The 23,017-nt window shown below is 34.0% G+C and overlaps 1 protein-coding gene across 2 annotated transcripts; it reads right to left on the bottom strand.

The window, feature by feature from the left end:
- Positions 1–3,613: 3,613 nt before the first annotated feature.
- Positions 3,614–9,516, bottom strand: LOC120068536 (protein C2-DOMAIN ABA-RELATED 7-like). Of its 2 annotated transcripts, XM_039020348.2 has the most exons (5): positions 9,379–9,516; positions 9,126–9,253; positions 7,887–7,982; positions 6,757–7,091; positions 3,614–3,851 (listed from the first exon to the last, which is right to left on the bottom strand). In XM_039020348.2, the coding sequence occupies exons 2-4, from the start codon at positions 9,234–9,236 to the stop codon at positions 6,777–6,779; spliced, it is 522 nt and encodes a 173-aa protein (XP_038876276.1). In that variant the 5' UTR covers positions 9,237–9,253; positions 9,379–9,516; the 3' UTR covers positions 3,614–3,851; positions 6,757–6,776. The 2 variants fall into 2 exon arrangements, with proteins under 2 accessions (XP_038876276.1, XP_038876275.1); XM_039020347.2 differs by lacking the exon at positions 9,379–9,516 and having other exon boundaries at positions 9,126–9,372.
- Positions 9,517–23,017: the final 13,501 nt, after the last annotated feature.

Raw genomic sequence — 23,017 nt, 5'->3', positions numbered from 1 at the left:
AGGATATTGTTACCAGGATTTGAGCTCTCTCCTCCCCTGTTCTGTCCAAAATTCCCAACAAACTCTTTGTTAAAACGATTAAAGCACACAAGGGTTGAATGTCCATATTTACCACAAACTTGACAGGTAGGTTTGTTGCCACGTCCACGACCTCGTCCTCGACCATTGTTGGAGTTGCCATTGCCTCCTCCACTTTGCTGGTTAAATGAATGTCGAGAGTTGGTCTGATGATAGTTGTTCATCTGCCTGGATTCATTGGAGTTTCGACTTTGAGCCACATTCATAGTAGGCACAATGTTGCTGGGATTTCTTTGCGCATTTTGGTGTTCCAATCGTTTCTCATAGATGAGGAGCTCGGACTGCATATTCAGTCAAGAGATGTATGGTTTGTCTTGTATGACAGCGATAACCGGATTGTACACTTCCTCCAGACCGAGAAGAACCTGAGAGATCAAGCATCGTCTAGGTACAGGGCTTCTAGCCTGTCCTAAGTTATCGGCATTAGTTTTCATAATGCGTAAGTAGTCTTCCATTTTAGAGTTACGTTTCTTGGTAGTCTGAAAAACATGGCGAAGAAAATCCTCCTATCTCTTGATTGCACACCGAAGAGGCCTTGGGTAGCTTCCCATAGATCCTTAGCATGGTTGAAGCATAACAGCTGCAAGGCTACTTCAGGGGTCATCGAGTTATAGAGCCATCCGAGGAGTAGGAGATCCGTTGTGACCCATTGTTCGAACAAAGGATTGACTGTTCTGGAACGAACAGAGCTCGACGAGGCTTCATTGGTACTTTCGGCAATGTCCACACCTTGAAGGAGATTGGAATCTTCATTCGTTGCTGAGATGAATTTCGGAGGACATGGTTTTTCACATGTGAGATGGCCTTCTAATTTGTAGCTTCTTAGGATGGGTAATGCAAGGGTTTTCCATAACAAATAGTTGTTTCGGTCGAGTTTCACTGTGGTTATCTAGTTCAGCAATTGATTCAATAGTGGATTGGTGAAAATGGTAGTGGTTGAGGAAGACGAAGCATTTGAAGGGGCATTGGCCATTAATAGGCTCTGATATCAAGTTAGAAATTTAAAGAGACAAGGAAAATGAAAAGGTAGAATGGAAGAAAGAAGACGAAGCGTTTCAGCTACTTTGCCCTTGGAATTTTTTGTATATTATTCCTTGCCTTTGGTGATGTAATTATAGAGGCTTTAAATAGCCAATACATAAGAAATAATAAAGAATGAAAGAATATATTTGTACAATTTTATTGATTGGGATAAAATATTCCTTCTAACAACTTTTTCTTCTAGAAGAGTGATGACATGACATGAGTGTACTGACCAGGTGGCTGACTATTTGTCCATGTGTATTGCTGACTTGTTCTTCTCTAATATAGAGGTGGTATGGAAAAATTAGAGGAATCAAAATTGGAGGAAGAAGAAGCAGTAGGGGAGGACGAAACAGAGAGATTGGGGTTAAAAGGATGAAGATTTTGTACTATGGGTAAGGAAGAGGAAATAGGAATGGATGGTGGGGGAAATCTCGCTCATAATCGACCTCTTCAAATTAAATGGTGCAACTTAATTCGAGCTCTTAGTTAGAAGGTCAGATATATACTGAAACTCAATTCGACTTTCGCAGAATTGAACTCCACATTGATCATGAAATTTTAAATTTCTCTTCTATAAATGGATGAAAAATATAAGTCTCAAATGGGATATTTTTGTCTCATTGTAATTTAAAGGTTTTGTTAACAGTCATATTTAGTCATATTTACAAATTGTAAATATAATGAGTTAAGCTATAGTTCAAGTTGCTACTTAAAATATTTTCGGAAAAAAAATTGCGCTACTTAAAAATAGTTTTTTTTGGACGAATAAATAAAATTATTTTTAGATTTGAAATTTGAAATTTAAGGCAACGTGTCATGGATAAGCACAAAGAGAAAAGGATTCCGTGTATTGATACCTTTTTATAATTATTATTATTCTTTCTTCTTCAGAAAAGTTGCTCAATCAAATCTAAATTATGACCAACCATCTTCACTTTCAAGTTGGAATGTTTTACACGGAAAAAATCTTTTCAAATGATGTTGACTTTTTTCTTTTCTCCTCTTATTTCTAGAAAAACATCAATATATATAGTAAAAGTTTAGAAATTCTATTAATTTAAACACAAATATTTGCAAATGTATCGATTCATCTTCTATTATGCTCATTTTAGAAAAATTTTATGTAGAACTTATAATTGTATCAATTACACTTTCATAAATAAATTAATTTAAACTTTTAGGTAGAATTTTCTTCAAAAATTGTCAATATATTTACTATAATTGTATATTTTATTGAATAAATAGTTGAAAAAATTTACACGATTTTGAAAATTAATGTATAAATGATTTTCAAAGGTAAATTGTAAGGGTCTAAATTAATTGATTTATGAACAATTAAGAGTTTAATTGATTTAAATTATAAGTTTTACAGAGGGTGCGATTTAAATTCATCTTTGTCCTTTTTTTTAAATGTTAATCAAACATTCTTATTTTAAATAATTTTGAATCCATGAAATCAAACACTTATCTATTTTATTATCTTTTTTTGTTTTTTAGGGAAATTACATTTTATTGTCAATCATGAAATTATTTGTAACTTTAAAAAACAAATTATTTGATTGATGTAGTGGATCCACATTCCACAATTATTAATTATTTCTCAATTTACTTTCCATTTTTAACTAAAATAATTTTGATTATTTTACCTGACTGGGCTTTTGAGTTAGAAGGCCCAAAAGAAAATCAATGGGTTGAACCATTTCTCCAATATAATTGGGTACTCTCTTATAAATACTTATAATAGTATAATATTTATCTGAAGGGAAAAAAAAACTATTTTTACCACTATGGGTGTGTTTGATATATGATAAAAGTAGAGAGTTGAGTTGGTAATTATTATCTTGAGAGTTATATTATCTAGGGAGTTAAATTGTCTGTGTTTGTTGTGTAGAGTTGAGTTGAATTTTGTTGTGTAGAGTTGAGTTGGTAATTATTGTTTTTTTTGTGCAGAGTTGAGTTGTAGGATCTGATGCAGTTTTTTGGGAATGAGATTAGTTCTATTTTTTTCTGTTTGTTTTTTATTTCATTTTTTTTTAGTTTTATGCTTTGCTATTGTTGATTAATTTTTAAATATACACGTATTTTTTCAAATCATTTATGACATAAACTAGACAATCTCCATTTTTTTTTCTCAATTTGTAGAACATAATAGATTATTTTTCATATATTCTTTTCAAAAACTATAATAATTCTAATTTTCTTCAATCGGTAAAACATATCAACAAAATATATTTCATATTGTTGCTCAATTAATTGGTATATTGTATATATATATATATTGAATGTTTGTATATATATTAAAGGTATATATATTTCATATTGAATGTTTGTATGTATATATATAAAAAAAAATTCACAAAATATATGTTCTTTTCGATACTTATTGTCACACCCCGCCCCAGACCACCTTCTTAGCCTAGAGAAAGGCGTAACTACAGCAGTTACCAACCCTTGGGCTGACACTTACTGCCTAATAACTTTTACGGAATAACTCTGATACCAATTATAATTCATATGCAATGGGACGTCTTTAGGCCCGCAATTTATTAACTTAGAAACATAATATGTTTAGAGTCATTACAACACTAGATTTACAAGTCCCAAAATCCACAAACCCTAGTCCCTATATGAACAATAGTAACATGTGTACAATATTAACAGTAACCACCTAGCAAACGATTACAAGTCTTTTGGTCCTTTAGTAGTAGAGCAGGCGCAGAGCTATCTTCAGAGGATTTGACCGCTACCTGTGGGGGGAAAAAACAAAACATTTGAAAACGGGGTGAGCTTACGCCCAGTGAGTGACCGAGAAAACATAGTAAATTCTCATGCATAATTTCAGAAGATAGTTTTATCTGAAATATAATTTAATGCAGCATAAACAATTTCCAAGCGTAATGTATATAAAACTGTTTTAAACATAAAACAGTAAAATCATTTCTCAAATCAAAGTACTATATAACGGGTAAAATAATCCCAACATCGATTGCTAGTCTAGAGAGAACCCTTTTGTTCAATCTCCAACTTAGTTCACCTGTGGCCACATTAGGTACTATTTTGCTCAGATACCTTCTCCTTGTACTTCAGTATCGAGCTATTAGGATACCTTCTCCAAACGTACTTCAGTACCAATAGATACCTTCTCCTTGTACTTCGGTATCTAGTTGGGTGGATGCATTCTCCTTGTATTTCGGCAACGTATTTTACCAAAATTATTTAACAACTTTTCTCTTTAAAGCATGTACAGTATAACACATATACAACATGGATTTAAAGTTGGTAACGCATGCTGGATAAAATACATACACATATGTAGATAGTTTTGCAACAGTAGGCATGCATTCAACTCACAATTCAAACTTGCTTGGAAACCACTTCATAAAACTAGTAGGCATGAGAATTATTTTTACAAATATGCTTCTGTAAATGTTGTAATTCAAAACAGCTTAAAAAATGTTTTAGTTCGAAAACATTTTAGCCACTCATCTCGATTTCTTAGGAGCTTTTCACTCTAGTAGCTCCTCGGGCTCCTTTTCACCCCTAGAATCCAGATTCAACTTACAACTTAGATTACTCATAGTTCTGAACTTTATTTTGAAATACTTCCTTCTACAAACTTATTCTAAAATTTCAAGAAACTTACCCTAAAATTTCAGCTCAGAACTCCTCGTGGTTTAGCCGGAATCACAAAATCTTCAAGACTGGCTTAGACTGATTCGACAGTCTGGCCCTTTTGCCTTCTTTTCAATCTCCAGCCTGGTTCCTTTGAGTTTTTTCCTCTGGCAGTCCTACTCTGAAAACTATACTTCCAGAGCTCTCAGATGGCTTTGGAATCACTCCAAACGCACGAGTAGATTAGGAGATCTCCTCATCCAAAATTAATATATTCTTCTCAACCCTCACTGTTCTCCCTCTCCCTTATGAAATTTTTGATTTTGTGATTTGAAAATGAAATCTGTGGGCGTGACGTTCGAATGCAGCACCGGACAAGGCGTGGCTGACGCACAGGCTGGTCTCGCTCTCTCCACTCTCGCTCTCTCCAACTTTCTCGCTCAAAATCTCGCTTTCTCCACTCTCGCTCTCTCCCACTTTCTCGCTGAAAGCTCTTTCCAATCTCGCTCTCTTCCACTTTCTCGCTCAAAATCTTGCTCTCAATGATCTCACTAGTCTCGATCTCAATGATCTCGCTCTCAACGATCTCGCTGATCTCACTATCAACGATCTCGCACTTAACTCATACTTCTCCTTTTGCCACGATGCAAGTCTACCCATGTGTGTGCTCTGCATTTCAACAGTCGACATTTCTAGCGAGATTTCCTTCTAGAGCGAGATCCTCATCACAAAATTAGCGAGATTTCACTTGTCCAGGGTTGAAGTTTCGACTTATGTACAACCCTTTATACATATTGTTTCCAAGTTTTTCTTTGTTTGTCGAGTTATGTATGTCGAAACTTCAACCTATGACAACCCTAATATACATATTGTTTCCAAGTTTTTCTTTGTTTATCGAGTTCTCAACTTCGACCTCTACATTAATCCAATCCTCAACCCTCAACTTCTAGCAAAACAACAATATTTATCTAATATAAAAGGTCTAATATTTCTCTAATATAATAAGTTTTGAAAACAATCATATTAATATAAAAGGTCATAGTTTTGAGGGGATAAAAAAGGAGAGTTTTGAGTAGGTAAAAAAGGGGTTAAATAACCCATAAGTTTTCTTTATGGGCTTAACAAACATGGGTAATAAATATCCACCCCAACTCAACTCAACTCATACCCATTTATCAAACACCCCTTATGAAAGTACAAATATAGGGATCTTTTTTCTAACTAATATTGTAGATTTTATAACTTATTTAAACTTACTATTGAAATATTGTAGTTTTTAATCCTGCACGCATGGAGACAACTTTTCACTCATTCTCATCTCTTTCAAATAGATTAAAAACTGCAATATTTCAATAATAAATTACAAAACTATTATATATCAATAATCAAGTTTAAGAAAATATAATATTATTTATTAAAAAAAAAAAGGCCCAAATATAGTATAATAGCAAATTAAAAACAAGCCTTCCAACATACTTTTTTTTTTTTTTTATCATATAGGTCTAGGGATTCAAATTATAGACCTTTTTATAGCTAACACATCCGTATGTCCTGATTTTGGTGCATTCGAATGTACTTAACACTACGCATTAAAAAATCTAACTTTTAATAACTTGATTGAATACGTTTCTTTATACTTTGTTTTCAAGCACAAGAATTGGTAATCAAAATAACCTATCTATGATAGTTTCTTTTAATTAATTAAAAAGAACAAATGCTAGAGATTCAACCCTCATATGGCCCCATAATGGAAGAGAGAAGCTATGTTTTAACCATTTCCTACAATAGTTTGACATGTTTTTTCTTTTACCCTTGAAATAACTGCCAACATACAACCATAGTAATATATATATATGATTACAGGAAGCAGTTTAAATTTGCTAAGAGAAAACCCAGCTCAAACCACTCCAGCCAACTCAGAGTTATATTCATACTACAGACCTAGGACTCTAAATCTAGTTTCAGGTCAACAAGGCAAATATCTTTATTGTATTTCACATAATCTACAAGTGATGGAACTGGGAAATTTATTAGTAGTACCTGGTGCATCAGCTAAGAAATCAGTAGTGGCTCGTACCCCCGACCGGCAAACCCTTGGCACCAGGAACGTCAATCCATTCGAGTTGAATTGCCACCTCCCCACATTCTACATTCTTCAACCTCAGGAACATGTTCTGTACAATTTTCCCCTTGTGCCAAACACATTGGCTCTCATCAGCTAAATTGTTTGTTCTGCTTGGATATACTCTCTTAACCACACACCCATCTGGGAGGCTCTCCAGTCCCATCTTCAAACACTCGATGTATGGTTCGATGTCGATCTCGGCATCTCCCATTTTGTCATGGTCTGTTAGTGTGTCTTTGTCAAACACTGACTACAAAAATGGAAAAACAAGAGCATAAAGCAGTAAGTTACAACAAGCTCATTAGGCCTCATTTTCTGCATTGTAAATAGAATATATCTCCTTTCCTCATCAGATGGTTGGCTTGAAGCTCTTATTCCTAATAATTGAAGATTAAGAAGCACAAACATGGATACAAATACAAGATACGCTTACGATATGATACGGCGATACGCCAATTAATTAATTTATTTATTTATGATAATTCCCAATTAATTTTTGTAATACTTGTTTTAAGTTAGACTAAAGTAGATTTAAGAAGAGAGTGAAGAGTAAAAATGAAGAAAAAAATCTAACAGCGTCGAATGGTGGTTGAGCAATTAGAGTAAACAACAAGGAAGAAGTAGAAGATGAAGATTAAAGAATGAAGTTGAGGATGAAGGGGAGGGGGTGTGAATCATGATTTTAGGTAGTGAGAGAGAAGAGAAGAATGAAGATTTATTCACCTTTTTCTGATTTTATTAGTTTTTTATATTATTTTTAATCTATTTTATTTTGGATTGCTAGATTTAAGTGGACTTTTAAATAAAATAGGTTGTAATTGGGCTTTTTAAGTGGTTGGGCTTCAATTGAAAAAAAATGATCCAACATATCCCCTTCACGTATCTAGAAGGGGATACCCGTATCTGAAACTTAAAAAAAAAAAAAAAAATCAGATACTTCGAATCACATATCTAAACGTATCCATATCAGATACGTATCGAATATTGATTCTCTGCACAATTAGAAATATTTGTGCTTTCTAGATTGACGAGAAATATTACTTACTAAACCGATTCGAGTCCTCAGATCTGCAATTGAAAGAGTCAACTCATCATTCCATTCAGGATTGCAATTATTTTTCACCACGCGGGTCTTCAACCTCTGCACCAATTGGAAGAATACGGAAAAAAAAAATCATTTTAAGATTCAAAATAAAAGGCTCAAGGGCATCAGTAAGGTGGGCTTTGGTTCATTATTTTGAGAGCTTAAGTTTCCATAGTTAATAAGGAAACCTAGAATTATGTGTTTAGAGACTAGCATTAGAAACTTAATTCTATGTGTCTTATGTTTGGTTTATAAATTTCTCTGAGTAATAATCCTGAGATGAATCTCAAGACTTGGCAACATTATCATTTCATCGGTTACGCGCATCGTCAAGCTCTAAGATAAAGCAATCCGATGTTTCGATTATAGCCTTAATGTCCCAACCCGACACTCACACGAATCAAATGCCTCATAAAATTAGACCAAGAGTAAGTTGGACCCACTGATATTACCATACATTTACATATTCTCCCTGGCAAAAAAGAAAAAAAAAATGATGGCTCAAAGAATAATCAAGTAAATACCAAAGTGAATTGATTCAAGAAAAGCAAAAAAATGAAATAAGTTAGGCTACACAATTCTACATGTCTTGATTTTCTGCTTCTTCCAATGTTACCTGTTGTTAGCATTCACAAAACGCCTTTTTGCCAAAACCAGAAGCAAACTTTTCATCGAGAGTTAAAAAGTTAAATAAGTATTCAAAGACACGAACTTCCAACAATCGTATCGAAAAATAACAAATAATAATTATAAATAAGCCTCCATTTTAGACAAATATCAAAACATACCCAACTAAAAACCAGAAAATTTGTTTTAAAAAAATTACAAGAAAGCCTCGACGATCCACCCCCTTTTAAGCTCAGAACAGCTAGGCTAATAAAAGGTCATCGACAAACTCAAAATTGAAGCGATATTTAATTCCATTTCACAAAGTGATACCAATCAAATCAGTTATCTTAATCCTTTCTTTTCAAAACTATTTAAGCATCTTCTGTTAATCTGAATTTAAAAAGAAAAAAGAATCTAGGTCAAGGAAATGGACGGTCATTCAGGGGAAGAAGGGAACAGAGAACCACTGAATAATGAATAAACCTAAAACGAGCTACATTAATACGCACTGCTTCAACAAACTAAGGCAGAAAACAAACTTCAATCTCATAAACAACAGAAAAATTCGAGTAAGAAATGAAATCCAGATACCTGGTCGCCCATTGAGACGACAACATAAGGATCGCTGCTACGGGAATCACGAACAGCGAGATTAATACCGCGCAGCACCCGAATTCGAAGAAGACCCAAAAAGTGTTCCATCGTGGAGGAAAATAGACCTCAATCGAGAAGATAATGAGATATAAATAATTGCAGTACGAACTTAAAGAGGAAATTAGACTTACAGGGAGTGGAAAATCAGAGTTTCAAAACCCTAACGGTGAGTTAAAGAAGAGAGAAATACAGAAATGAAGAAGAAGATTGAAAAAGCGAGTGGGTCGGAGCTCTGGAATTTCTTTGTGGTCGACCGTCGTTGTCGCCGCGCTAACTGTAGTTTCGCCGGTCAGGTCCTTTTAATTTAAATATTTTATTATTATTTTTCTTCTTCTTTTTAATAAAGATAATTTGTTTTAACAAATAATAAAGGGAAAATTAAAAGTTCATTTTAAAAATTATTTAGGAAAATATTATTGTTTTCAAACTATTTGTAAATATACTGTTGTTTTTTTTTAAAATAAGTTGAGGGTTGAAAATTCGACCTAGATAGGTTGAATTTTGAACCCTCGCTCTTCCTTTCATTTGTACGTCGAACTTTGAACCCTCGACCTTGCCCTTCCTAACAGTCTGTTTAATTATGAGACCTTCCTCTTCAAAAGATCATATTTCTAAATTTTCATAAGGTCCCCCTTGAATTCCTTCCAAAGCTTGTTGAATAATTTTTACGGATTCTGTCATATCAGCAAGTCTGACTAAATAACGAGCTAATGAATCTCCTTTTTTTTGCCACTGAACATCCCAATCAAATTCGAGAGCGAGATTATGAGAGAGAGAGAGCGAGAGCGAGAGCGAAAATACCGTATAAATTTTTCCTTTTTTCTTTTTTAATTATTACCATTCAACCTTCTTCTTTCTTTCTTCCTTTCTTTTTTTTTTATTTTTCATTTTATAAAAACAATTTCTAAAAATATTTTATTATTTTATTTAAACTCTAAAAAGAATAAATTAAAAAACATAGTAACTCATAAAAATAAAAAAATGTAAATTAAATATCTCATTTATATAAAAATAATTACAAAATTCAATGTGTTCCACAAGGCGGACGTCATCGATTTCGAGCTGGTTGTCGTCATCGACTTCGAACTTGAGGTTGCTCGGGTTCTTCTTGATGTTGCTCTGGTACCTCTGCAGGCGCTTCATAATATAAATATTCATTATGCTCTCCACGACCCCGATCATGTCCATGCACGTATGAAGACGAAGGACCAGCCTCTGAGTCATAATGTCCTAAACCAAATGCTGGCATTATCATTATCGGACTAACATAATCAGTTTGACTCTGCGTCTACATCATAGGGGGCAACTCTTCCACATTATGTGCAACCTCATCAAACTCATCCTCTTCCCGAACATGTCGTCTACATCTAGGAGCTGGTGGAGGAACAATAGGTATATTGTACATATAATGAATTTCCTCCATATAACTTTGGTTGACACTACATATAGTAAGAACCTGGTTCAGATCATTCGCAACCTCACGGAGTCTACTGTTGTTCGATCTCTGTGAATTATAAAATAATTAGACAATATTTAAAATAAATTTAAATTAAAAATAATTAGATAATATTCATTCATTTACCAGATGACCCACAGCTGTTCCCGTACGAGTGACGTAGCGCCTTGTGATATTATTATATCAATTAATATATTCTGGAGTGACATCTGTGTCAAACTGTTCAAGAGGAACCCCACTGCAATAAACCTTGCACGATAGTGTCATCACACTACCAAATGTGCAACTTTTCCGGACCAATCTCCAGTCCTTAGGTCAGTATCATGCAGTACGGGTTCAGTATTACAAGGCGATGGGACATCCTGCTGAAAACCGAATTGTCTCATTACCCTGTCAGGAAGATGCCACTCACCAATGTGAAAATATATGAGAGGACTCATCGTCCACCATATGTTTTGACCATTCGTACAAAAATTAGGCAAAGTATGCATAATAATTTTGAACGGCTACCAAATAACCTGAAACACATAATATTATATTAGAGAATATTAAAGACAAATACAATAAAAAGTGAGCAAAATGACTTAATTTATCTGAAAACAGACTTCCACCCATCATTTGTAGTATATATGCTCGCGCATATCTTATGACGGTTTCCTCGTCTGATCATCTGTGAGCTCACGAAATTGTGTTCCTAACCATATTAAACTTAACCTCGATCCTTTAATCTTGTCGGCAGGTGGGGTCGCACCGAGGTATAGTTGACAAACTTCTAACTAGTCATCATACATCATTCCGTTGACCGGCTCACCGTCAACAAGTAACCCCAACAACACTTCTATGTCTTGTAGAGTGATAGTGCACTCTCCAATAGACATATGGAATGTATGCGTCTCGGGTCTCTATCTCTCGACCAAGGTTGTGATCAGATGCCAGTCCAACTGAATAAATCCTAATCTGGCAACCCCATAGAATCCAGATGTGCACAATAGCGGTAGTATTCGAGGGTGGAGCGTGATAGTGCGCTGGAGAACTACCTCTCGACGTTTGCAAGATATTTCTCCAGTAGTACGATCTCGCCATACAACATATGATCGATGAATGGACTGATCATACAAAATATCGGGATCAACATGTCCTGGGTTAAAGCCATGATCTGGAAAAAAAATATATTAAAATTGACTATAATTGAATAGTAGAGAAAAGTGTGAGGGTAAAGAATAATGTAAAACTTTATTGATTACAATAAAAAAATTGAATATACAATAAATTATTATAAAAAAAATTGAATATACACTAAAATGAATATTATAACAAAATTATTTATTTTTCAATCCCAAACTATCTGGAGCCCGTCTTAGTAACGAAGGACACTTCCTTCGATTATGTCCTAACCAGTTACAAAATCCACATCGTTGTCGAGTAGCTGGTTCTGTCCAATCCATCTCATTGTGATAACGTGAACGTTTCGGTCTACCAGGTTTTCTTAACAACGATGGATCATAATGTAAGACGGGCATATTAGGGTGCGTGATCCAGTAATCTTCATGCGGTACAGGTTGAAATTGAGGAGAGTAACATTCAGCATACGTTGACAATTTGTAGTAGTCCTCAATAAAATCTCCGTAGTTCATGTTAAAATGTGAGCAAACGGCCATAAAATACGAGAATGGAATACCGAATGCTTGCCACTTGTTACATGAACAGTATGGACTTGTTTAGCCTCAATATTTGAACGTTTCCTCCTTTGGCATTGAGATTATAACGTCCGGTCTTCACATGAAACACACCTTCGTATGATTGTACTTCATGTTTACTAGATCGTGCAGCCCATTTATTTATTTTTTCATGTGCATACCTGGATTTTTACTCCACTTAGCATTATAAAATATGTTTGAAATAAATTATTAATAATAATAATAATAATATTACCGAGTGTATTTATCTTGATGCTCCAATGCATCCCTTATTTCTTCTCTTCTTTTCTCGAAATAGTTCACGCATTTGAAGAATGTTATCTGAGCAAGAGCATTTATAGGCAACATCGAGCTCCTTTGAGGACTCCATTTATGCACTCTGATAGATTTATCATCATCCACCCATATCTGAATCCTCCATCATGTGCTTGAGTCCATTACTCTAAACTAATGTTGTAAAAAAAACTCAGATAACTCCGATTTATTCCTTTGATATCTTCAATTGCTTTGTTGAACTTTCGAATTTGAAACTGACACCCGGCACGATAAACATAATTTTTCAATGAATTAAATTTATACTTTTTATTGAAGTTGCTGACGATATATCGTAAGCAGAAACGATGGTGACATTTCGGTCCCGTCCAACCATTTGTTGGGTTGTTCACTGTTGCAATTATACCAGCATGTCGATCTGAAATTAAACACACCTCTTCGTGTGTTACAATTTCTCTCAGGTGTTTCAGGAACTATCCCCATGAGTCTGCGGACTCTTCATCAGCAATGGAAAATGTAAGTGGAAGTAGATGGTCGTTCGAGTCAACTGATGTAGTAATAAACAGTTTTCCTCTATATTTGTCGTACAGTGTGTACCATCTATTTGAATGATCGGCCGACATTTATTAAAAGCTTCTATACAAGGACCAAATGCCCAAAATACAGAAGTTAGGATAACATGGCCTTCAGTAAGCGTTTCTTTAATTCTCCACTCTACACGTGTTCCGGGATTGGTCTGCTTAACCATATATAACCACGTGGGCAACAATTTGTAAGACTCATCCCAATCATCGAACACTTTAGCTAATTCTTTTCTTTTTCCCTCCCATATCCTATGGTAAGGAACATGATATCCAAACTTTGATTTGATGTCGGACTGCAGTTGTGCCACACTAATAAATGGTTTTTCTCTTATAGCGTCACAGAACTCCAGTGCAATCATTGATGAATCCAATTGCACATGACTTTGACTTAGTTTTAAATAAAAACATGTATGTTACTCATCACACTTAGTGATCTCGAACAAGCCATGCGATTTTTCCTTTATTGCACGAAGTCTCCACTTGCAACCTTCCTCCCACTTCTTACACCGAATTATCCAAATCATCGATGTAGATTCAACAACCTCGTATGGTGCGTGACACTTTATTGCAAAACATTTGACCGCGTGTTGTAGCATTTTCTTGTCTTGACAAATCATTCCTTTATACAATTGCATATTGTCAACGTCCACAGGAGCTACAATTGGGTCATGTTCCTAAATGCTATCCAATACATTCATATCCAAATCATTGAATGTAGTCTTATGTTCACGACCATCAAAATCCAACTCTTCAAATTCGTCGTTTCTATTCTGAAATCTCTATACAGGTTGTTAGCCGTCATATCTTCATTATCATATGGCGATGCAACTGACTCCGGATCAAGATCGATACATTGAGTTGGATCTTCAAACTGGTTAAATGATGTATCAGGATCCATCCCTATCATATTTACATTTACATACAAATGCACTACATTTGGCACTGGCATTGCCATTGAGGACATCAAGTTCATAGCCTGTGCATTCGAAATAGGGAATGACATATATCTTATTGATCCTGATGGTTCTAGATTGGGATGTCTATATATTATTTCTATTTGATTTGCTCTCATATCTACACTAAGTTACATCCCAACCATTTGAATGAATTGCTTAAATACAATTCCACGGTTCACATTTATGGTAAAACTCCCACTTGGTGGTTAGTCATACTCAACTCCATTAATACCATCAATCATATTACCATTTGTAAATAACAAAAATCCCAAGCATTTGCCAGCCATTTTCTTAAAAAAAAAAAAAAAAAAAAAAAAAAAAAAAAAAAAAAAAAAAAAAAAAAAAGACAAACATCACTTTTTTGTATTATACTTTTTATAAGAAATATATTAAAAAATATTAAATTTTTTAGTTTATAAACATAAACTTTTTAAGTTTTATGAACATCAACTTTTTAAACATAACAATAAATTAAACTTTTTATAACTATTTTTAAACATAACAATAAATTAAACTTTTTATAACTATTTTTAAAAATAACAACAAATTAAACTTTTCAAATTAAAATGAGGTAAACTTTTTAAAACTATTTTTTCAAATTTAATACAAAATAAAAAATTAAATTAAATTAAACTTTTTCAAACTATTTTAAACTATATTTTCAAAGTTAATACTAAAAAATATCAACTTATCACAATAAACATAACAACAATAATTTTCATATGAATAAACTAAAATTTTCAAACTATATTAAACTTTTTAAACTATACTAAACTTGTTAACTATCACAATAATTTTGTATTAAACTATAAATATCAACTTCTTAAACATAACAATAAACTAAACATTTTAACACTATAAATATCAAAGTTAATACTAAATAAATCAAATATCATAAGAATAAACTAAACTTTTCAAATATCATAAGTTCAACTCACAGATTCGACGGTAGTTCTCTTTTTTCCTTCAAAGTGACAACGTTCACCTTTTTTTTCTGTTATCTGTTATCTGACAACAATTACAAAAAATTAAAAAAAATAAAATTTATAATTATTCTTAAAAAATAAAAATTTAGTAGAGTAACGAACCAGTATAGTTATGTGAGAATAATTTGTATTAAACGAAATACAAGAAGAGAAATGGAAGTGGAAATGGAAATGGGAGGAGAGAAAGATGATTTCGAAGGCTTATTTTCGAAGGCAATGAGGGGACAGTGAGCTATAAAGGGGCAGTGAGCAAATTAAGGGGAGATGAGTGAGCAAAATCAAGGGCATTGAGTCTTCAAAAATTATCGAGGGAGTGATTGAGGAAAAATGAAGAGGATGGTGGTTTAAAAGGATGTAGGTCGAGTGTTGACGAGTTTAGAGTGGTTGAAAAGGAATTAAGACTATGGCATAGGGGCATGAATGCGTCAATGAATGCATGGAATCGGAGCAGGGGAATCGGATAATGTCAATGCATGTAGGGAATCGTGCAGGGGAATCGGAGCAGGGGCAACTTGGTGATATATATGCACTTTTTCAAACTTATGGAAAGTAAATAAAGTGAAGACGATTTCCATCTCGCTCTCTCCTACAATCTCGCTTTCAATCTCGCTCTTTCCTACGATCTCGCTTTTAATCTCGCTCTCTCAATTTCGCTCTCTCCTACAATCTCGCTTTCAATTTCACTCTTACAATCTCGCTCTCTCTTACAATCTGTTTCACCCACTTATCTTCCTTGTCAAGGGTTGAAGTTTCGACTTATGTATACCAGAACTTCAACCTTCGACAACCTAATATACAAAATTAGCGAGATTCCCTTCTAGAGCGAGATCCTCATCACAAAATTAGCGAGATTTCCTTTTCTTTGTCGATGGTTGAAGTTTCGACTTATGTATATCGAAACTTCAACCCTCAACAACCCTAATTTACATATTGTTTCCAAGTTTTTCTTTGTTTGTCGAGTTCTCAACGTTCAACCTTACATTAGTTGAATCCTCAACCCTTGACTTCTAGCCTCGAAATCCCAAAACAACAATATTTCTCTAATAAGTTTCAAAACAACAATATTTCTCTAATAAGTTTTGAAAACAACAATATTAATATTAAAGGTCCAATAATAAAGGTAATTTTAAATATGTCAAATAAAGATAAAATTTTTCTTTTTAAAAAAATTCGCAAAATATAGGAACAAAAATAATATTTTAATTTTCTCTCCCAGAGTGAACAAGGAATGGGTTACATTATTAGTAGCATCCTTAGTTCAAAAGGTTGATAATTTCAGCATTGACTTAGGAGTACCCCTTTTTTCTAGAAGCAAGTCTAAGGACTTTGGTTACATACTCGGACAAAATCTGGAAAATGTTTCAAGGCTGGAAGGAGTCATTTTTTTCTATTGCTGGAAAGGAAGTACTAATTAAGAGCATTGGCCAAATCAATACCAACATAAGTTCTATTGGGCCGTTGGGGAAAAACTTTGCTTTCAAAAAGCTTTAGGTGGCGGGATGTAAAAGGCTTCAACAAGGCTCTTATAGCCAAACAAGTTTGGCTTATTTTAAACTCTTCATCCTCCTTGGTAACGAGTAATTTGAAGAGTGTTTACTTCACAGATGGTGAGATTTCATCAATTGTTTTGGGTCGAATCCCTTATTCTTCTTTGGACAAGTTTGCTTTTGGAATGAGACATTTTAACTTGGGTATTTACTACAAGGTGGGCAATGGCGTTTCCATTTCGGTTGAAACAGAGACTAAGATCGAGTAACTTAGTCATCGATTTGAAATAGTCAGTCTTAAATAATAAACAACATTATAAAGTAAGAATGACTTATTTCTTGGTCTGATCTTATGCAAACTCATTACATAGGACGCCCCCATTCGCATGTCTCCATATGAACGATTAAAATCACATCATTAGTACTAAATACAAAGTGGGTCGCATTCGATAGTGTTACCAGAATAAGGTACCCAACCTTATTTGTATATTATAGACCGTTTTGGCTATTTACTCGAACTTGATCCATCTTTATGTCTCCACACAAAGTCCAAGTACTCTTGTAATAGCCATAAATCTTAGTTTATTGGATTTAGTCTTCACTAGTGTAATTTACAGATTCAATAATAGTTTTATTGAATAAATGATCAATAACATCCTTATTGCAAATAGAATATGTTTAATATTACAAATTGCAAGTTTTAGGATATACAACCCAACAATATAACACATAACCTATAGTTTTTATATTGTATCAAATACAATATAACCTATAGTTTTTAATTCTCTTAATCATTTGTGGTATTTAATATAAATCACATTTATACTAAGTTTAATTATATAAATCCAATCCATATAATTAATATTTGAATCATATTCAAATATTTAATTCATCTCAAATAAACTTTATATTGTAATATATCAAATGTATTATATTAATTATATCATATATAATTAATTTGAACAATTCAAATTAATCCAAAATTAATTCTCTATAATCCCAGTTGAGCTACAGAGGGGACCTTATGGACCTATAGATTAAAGCTCCAATGGTACTCGAATAATTAATTAACCTCCTTTAATTAAATTATTCAACATCTATTAACTGTCAGTTACACCACTAAAGACCGAATTGCACTTTTCACATTACAGATATATTTCTCTGTTCATTGGATATAACCAGCCAACAGTGCAATGAACCTTTTGTTGGGAATATCCTAAAACTCGCAGTTCGTAAATATTGGAAACATATTCTATTTATCAATAAAAGTATTATTGAGTTGTTCATTCAATAAAATGTTATTGATATTGTATTCTATTTTAAAATCCAATAAACGAACTCATGACTATAATATGAATACTTTAACTTTATGCAGAAACATAAATATGGATCAAGTTTTAGTTTATAGCCAAAATGGTCTATAAGTATATGGATGAGATTGGATACCTCATCCTGTTGACACTATTGGATGCGGCCCACTTTGTATATTGATACAAATGATGTGATCTCAAAATTATCCATGTGGAGACATGTGACTGGAGGCATCCTATGCAAAGGATGTTTTCATAAGATCGGACCTTGAAATAGTCACTTTTCTTTATAACGACCATTTACTGTTAAAACTAACTATTTCAAAATCGATGACCCAGGGTAACTCGATCTTAATCCTGAGTTAACTATGAACTCCTATTTATTCGGGATTGTCCTTTGATCTGCATAGATGAGAGTAGTCCAACAACACTACTCAATAAGCCTCCCATTTTGGGGATAAGACTGGATAGATAGCTGGGGATATAGTCCTACAAGATGGAATTCACTCCTACCCAATTTAGGATTAGCATATAGGTTGTTCTCTTAATTACTAATTCCTGGTCTTAAACAATGGGGCCCCACCCTCTCATGATCGAGAGGGTCATGGTTTATTAGTTGGACTATAAACCAATTGTTCAATAAAGGTTCAGTGGGAGCTTAAGGAGCAATATGTATTAGAGGGGTAAAACGGTAATTTTGACCAAGCTGTAAATAAAACAACTTGTGAAAAGTCAACTTCCATTATGGTTAAAATGGACAGAAATATATCTATAGTGAGAAGAGTACAACTATTGAGCTATAGTGGTGTGTCTTGGTAATTAACGAATATTGTTTAATTCGAATTAAAGAGTTTAGCCAATGAATTTTTAAATCGTTGGAGCTCATGATCTATAGGCTCATAAGGTTCCTCTACCAACTCATAAAATTATATCGATTCCCCTCTTGTCAATTTGAACATTTCAAACTGACCCAAAAACTAACTCTCAACTTGTATCCAAGCTACCAAGGGGACCTTATGGACTTATGGCTCAAAGCTCCAATAGTACGTGAATATCTGACTAAACTCTTTAGTCACGATATCCACCATCCGTTTATTACCAGACATTCTACTAAAGACCGACAGTTGAACTTTTATTACCATAGATATATTTCAATGTCCATTGGATATAACCAATCATTAGTACAATGACCCTTCACAGATGCTCGTAATTATAGCAGGCTAATTTATTGGTTTGCCCCTGTAGTTACATCTTGCTCCTTAAGTACCACTGATTCCTCTAATGAATAATACAACATAGTCCTACTATGTGTGAAACCCTCTCGGGCCATGAGAAGGCATGTGGTACCGCATCGTTCAAACCCTGAGATCAGCCCTTAAGAGAACAATCTATCTACTTACCCCTACTTCGGGGAAGGAGTGAACTTCATCTTGTGAAGCTGAGTTCTCAGCTCCCAAATCAGATGAATCCTCAAACTGGTAGGTTTGAGTCGGCACTCTGGCTACTCGCACCCATGCAAATCAAAGGACCGCCCTCAATGGCAAGAGCTCCCAACTCACTCAGGATTAAGGTCATGTTACCTATGGTCATCCTAGTGAAGTGAAGTCTTAGTCATGAATGGAGTTATATGACGAGACGTTAAAACTTCGAGGTCAGATTTTATACAAACTCTTTGTATAGGACGCCCCCGCTCGCATGTCCTCTACATGAATGATCAGGATCAGACCATCTGTGACCATCTATAGTATATAGATAAGGTTTCCCTCCTATATCTATATACTATAGACCATTTTGGTTGTCACTTAAGACATGATCCACTTGTATATCACTACATACATGCTTAAGTTACATAAAGACAACCAGGGATATTAAGTTTATTGGTTTGTTGTAAAATAAAAAATATCTAAATGTGCAAAGTCAAGAAGTGAAGTAAATATCATATATATTATGCATCGTTCTTACAAAGTTGTTTACAAACTACAGGACACGAGATTTTAGGGCACAAATCCCAACATGACTGCTCCTCGGTAGAATCTATTCTGACTCACTAATGTATTGTTGCAAATAAATTCAACTTTGGCATTAGATTAATTTTTGCTAAAATTGGATTGAAATGCATGACTCTAATAGAATATTGTTTATTTTTCAGCAATGTCGTACTCAATTATACAACTACTAGCTTGCGATAAATTCAACGGTGAAGGGTTTTCAAACTAAAAATCAAACATAAATACAGTACTAGTGGTTGACGATTTGAGGTTCGTTTTAACAGAAGAATGTCGTCCTTTTCCCAGTTCAAATACCAAAATGTTCGGGAAGTCTATTATAGATGGGTTCAGGCTAACGATAAAGGTAGAGCCTATATCTTAGCAAGCATATCTAATGTGCTTACTAAGAAGCATGAAGCCATGGTTACTGCATGCGAGATCATGGCTGTTAGAACCAGAGGACATGCAGCGGAAGCACAACGGATCAATAAGCATTCTAATTCATTAATTTTGGCTATAAACTTAAGCATGCTCATAAACTAATAAGAGGGTTTCATGATATACCTTTGTAGAACCACTTGAATCTTGATTCCAGCTACAAATCTCCTCCAAATCAACTTGTGAACCACCGCAAGGCCTTTCCTACTATTCTCTTAGTGCCTTAGATTGGGACTCAAAATAAGCTTGAATAAAGGGAATTTGGAGAACAAGACACTGTTGTACCATGGAAGAAGACTTTCTTCAACCTCAAGTTCTTCAACAAGAACTTATCAAGTGCATCAGTTGCATGCTCGATTCCCAGCCCAATCTTCTCTATTTATTGCAAGACCATCATGCAAAGAAGATAGCTGCATGAAGAGCAACTCATGCTTGGAAGATTGAATCAAGAATAGAGTGGAGAATGAGTGAGCATCTTAGTTTGAAAGTGGAGAATTCCCACTTTTGGGATTTTCTATTTTCATCTTTTTCCAATTTTGAATTTTAAAATTGATTTCCAAAATCAATTTTTGTTTTCAAAATTGAAAACTTTATTAATTTTACAAAATTAATTCATAAATTAATTTTCTAATAAAATTAATAATAAATAATTAATTAAATAATTTAATTAATTCTAATTAATTTAATATCAAACATTAAATTAATTTAACACAAATTCTTCCATCATGAATCCTATTCATGAATTTAATATTTAAATCATATTTAAATATTTATTGATTCTCCAATTTCGTTTAATTTCGAAATTAAATGCGTAATTATATCACATATAATTACTACTAATTTGAACATTTCAAATTAACTTATCATGCTACTCTAAGACTAATCCATTTATGAGCTAGTAGAGAGACCTCGTGGACCTATAAATCATAGGCTCCAACGCTCCGAGATTAATTGACTAAACTCTTTACACCGAATTAACCCTCATTCGTTAACTACTAGGTCACTCCACTAAAGCCCAGAGTTGCATTCCCCTCACTATAGATATATTATGTCCACTCGATATAACCATGATTAGTAAGTTAATCCTTCACAGGTTGTTCATAATAATGGCTAGGTCAAATGGCTGTTTCACCCCCAAGATTACCTCTTGTTCCTTAAGTCCTATTGATTCTCTAATGAACAATTGGTTTGTGATCCCATCAAAAAACCAAGTCCTTCTCGGGCCAATGAGAGGGTGGGGTCCCTTGTTTAATACCCTGAGTCAACACTTAAGGGAATAACCTCTCTACTATCCCTAAAAGCGGGTAGGAGTGAATTTCATTTTGCACCCTATGTTCTCAGTTATCTACTCGTTCTTACCCCTGAAATGGAGGTTTATTGAGCTAGCGCTGTTGAGCAAACCCTCACCTATGGAAATCTAAGTATAATCCTCAATAAACAGGGGTTCATAGGTAGCTCAAGATTAAGGTCAAGTTACCTAGGTCATCGCTTTAATCGTCAGTCTTAAACAGTAAACAGCGTAATAGTCATGTAATAGTCACTTATTTCATGGTTTGATCTTGTACAAACCCTTTGCACAGGATGCCCCCACTCCTCATATCATAACATGTATGAATTAGGATCACATTGTCTGTAGCACTTTACAACTCTTTGTAACAACTATAGAGTGGGTCGCATCTGATAGCGTTACTAAAATAAGGCACCCAACCTTATTCATATACTATAGATCATTTTAACTATTTACTCAAACCTAATCCACTTTTATGCCTCCACATAAAGTTCAAGTACTCGTGTAATAGTCATGGATCCTTATAATTTATTGGATTTATTTCTAAAACGAAATAAGTACTTCATATATTCAATAACAACTTATTGGATTTTTAGAATAGGTTTTATTATTTATAAACCACAAGTTTTAGGACATAAAACCTAACAATGGCGTTGCTGCAAGAAATGTTTGGGCAACCGTCTTCTTCAGTACGACATGATGTTATTAAATACGTCTATAACTCCCATATGAAAGAGGAGACCTCTATTAGAGAACATGTCCTGGACATGATGGTCCATTTCAACATTGCGAAAGCTCATGGCGCTGTCATAGATGAAAAGAGTCAAGTTAGTATGATAATGGAATCTCTTTCGAAGAGCTTTCTGACATTTCGTACTAATGTTGTAATGAATAAGATTGATTATAATTTGACCATTCTTCTGAATGAACTACAGACTTACCAATCCTTGATGAAAAATAAGGAACGTGAAACAAATATTATTTTACAGAAAAAATCTCTTAAGGGATCTTTCTCTGGAACAAAACCCTTAGAGAAAAAGAAGTATGCTTCTTCTTTAAACGATAAGAGTATCCAGATGAAGAAAAAAGAAAAAAGGAAGAAGAAAGCCCTTGCAAAGAACAGTAAGAATAAAGCACCAAAAGGAAAATGTTTCCATTGTAATGAAGACGACCATTGGAAAAGCATTGCCTGTAGTATCTTCTTGAAAAAAGAGCTCAAAAGGCAAACCAAAGTATATCCAATTTACTTGTGGTAGAAACATGTTTAGTGGAAAGTTTTCACTTAACCTGGATACTATACTTAGGCGCCGGTAACCATATTTCCACTTTTCTTCAGGAAACTAGTTCCTGGACGCAGCTATCAGAA

Source organism: Benincasa hispida, chromosome 12, assembly GCF_027475165.1.
Source record: "Benincasa hispida cultivar pf3 chromosome 12, pf3_genome.v1.1, whole genome shotgun sequence".
In the NCBI taxonomy this organism is placed as follows: Eukaryota; Viridiplantae; Streptophyta; class Magnoliopsida; order Cucurbitales; family Cucurbitaceae; genus Benincasa; species Benincasa hispida.
This window is presented reverse-complemented; position numbering and strand designations above follow the sequence as displayed.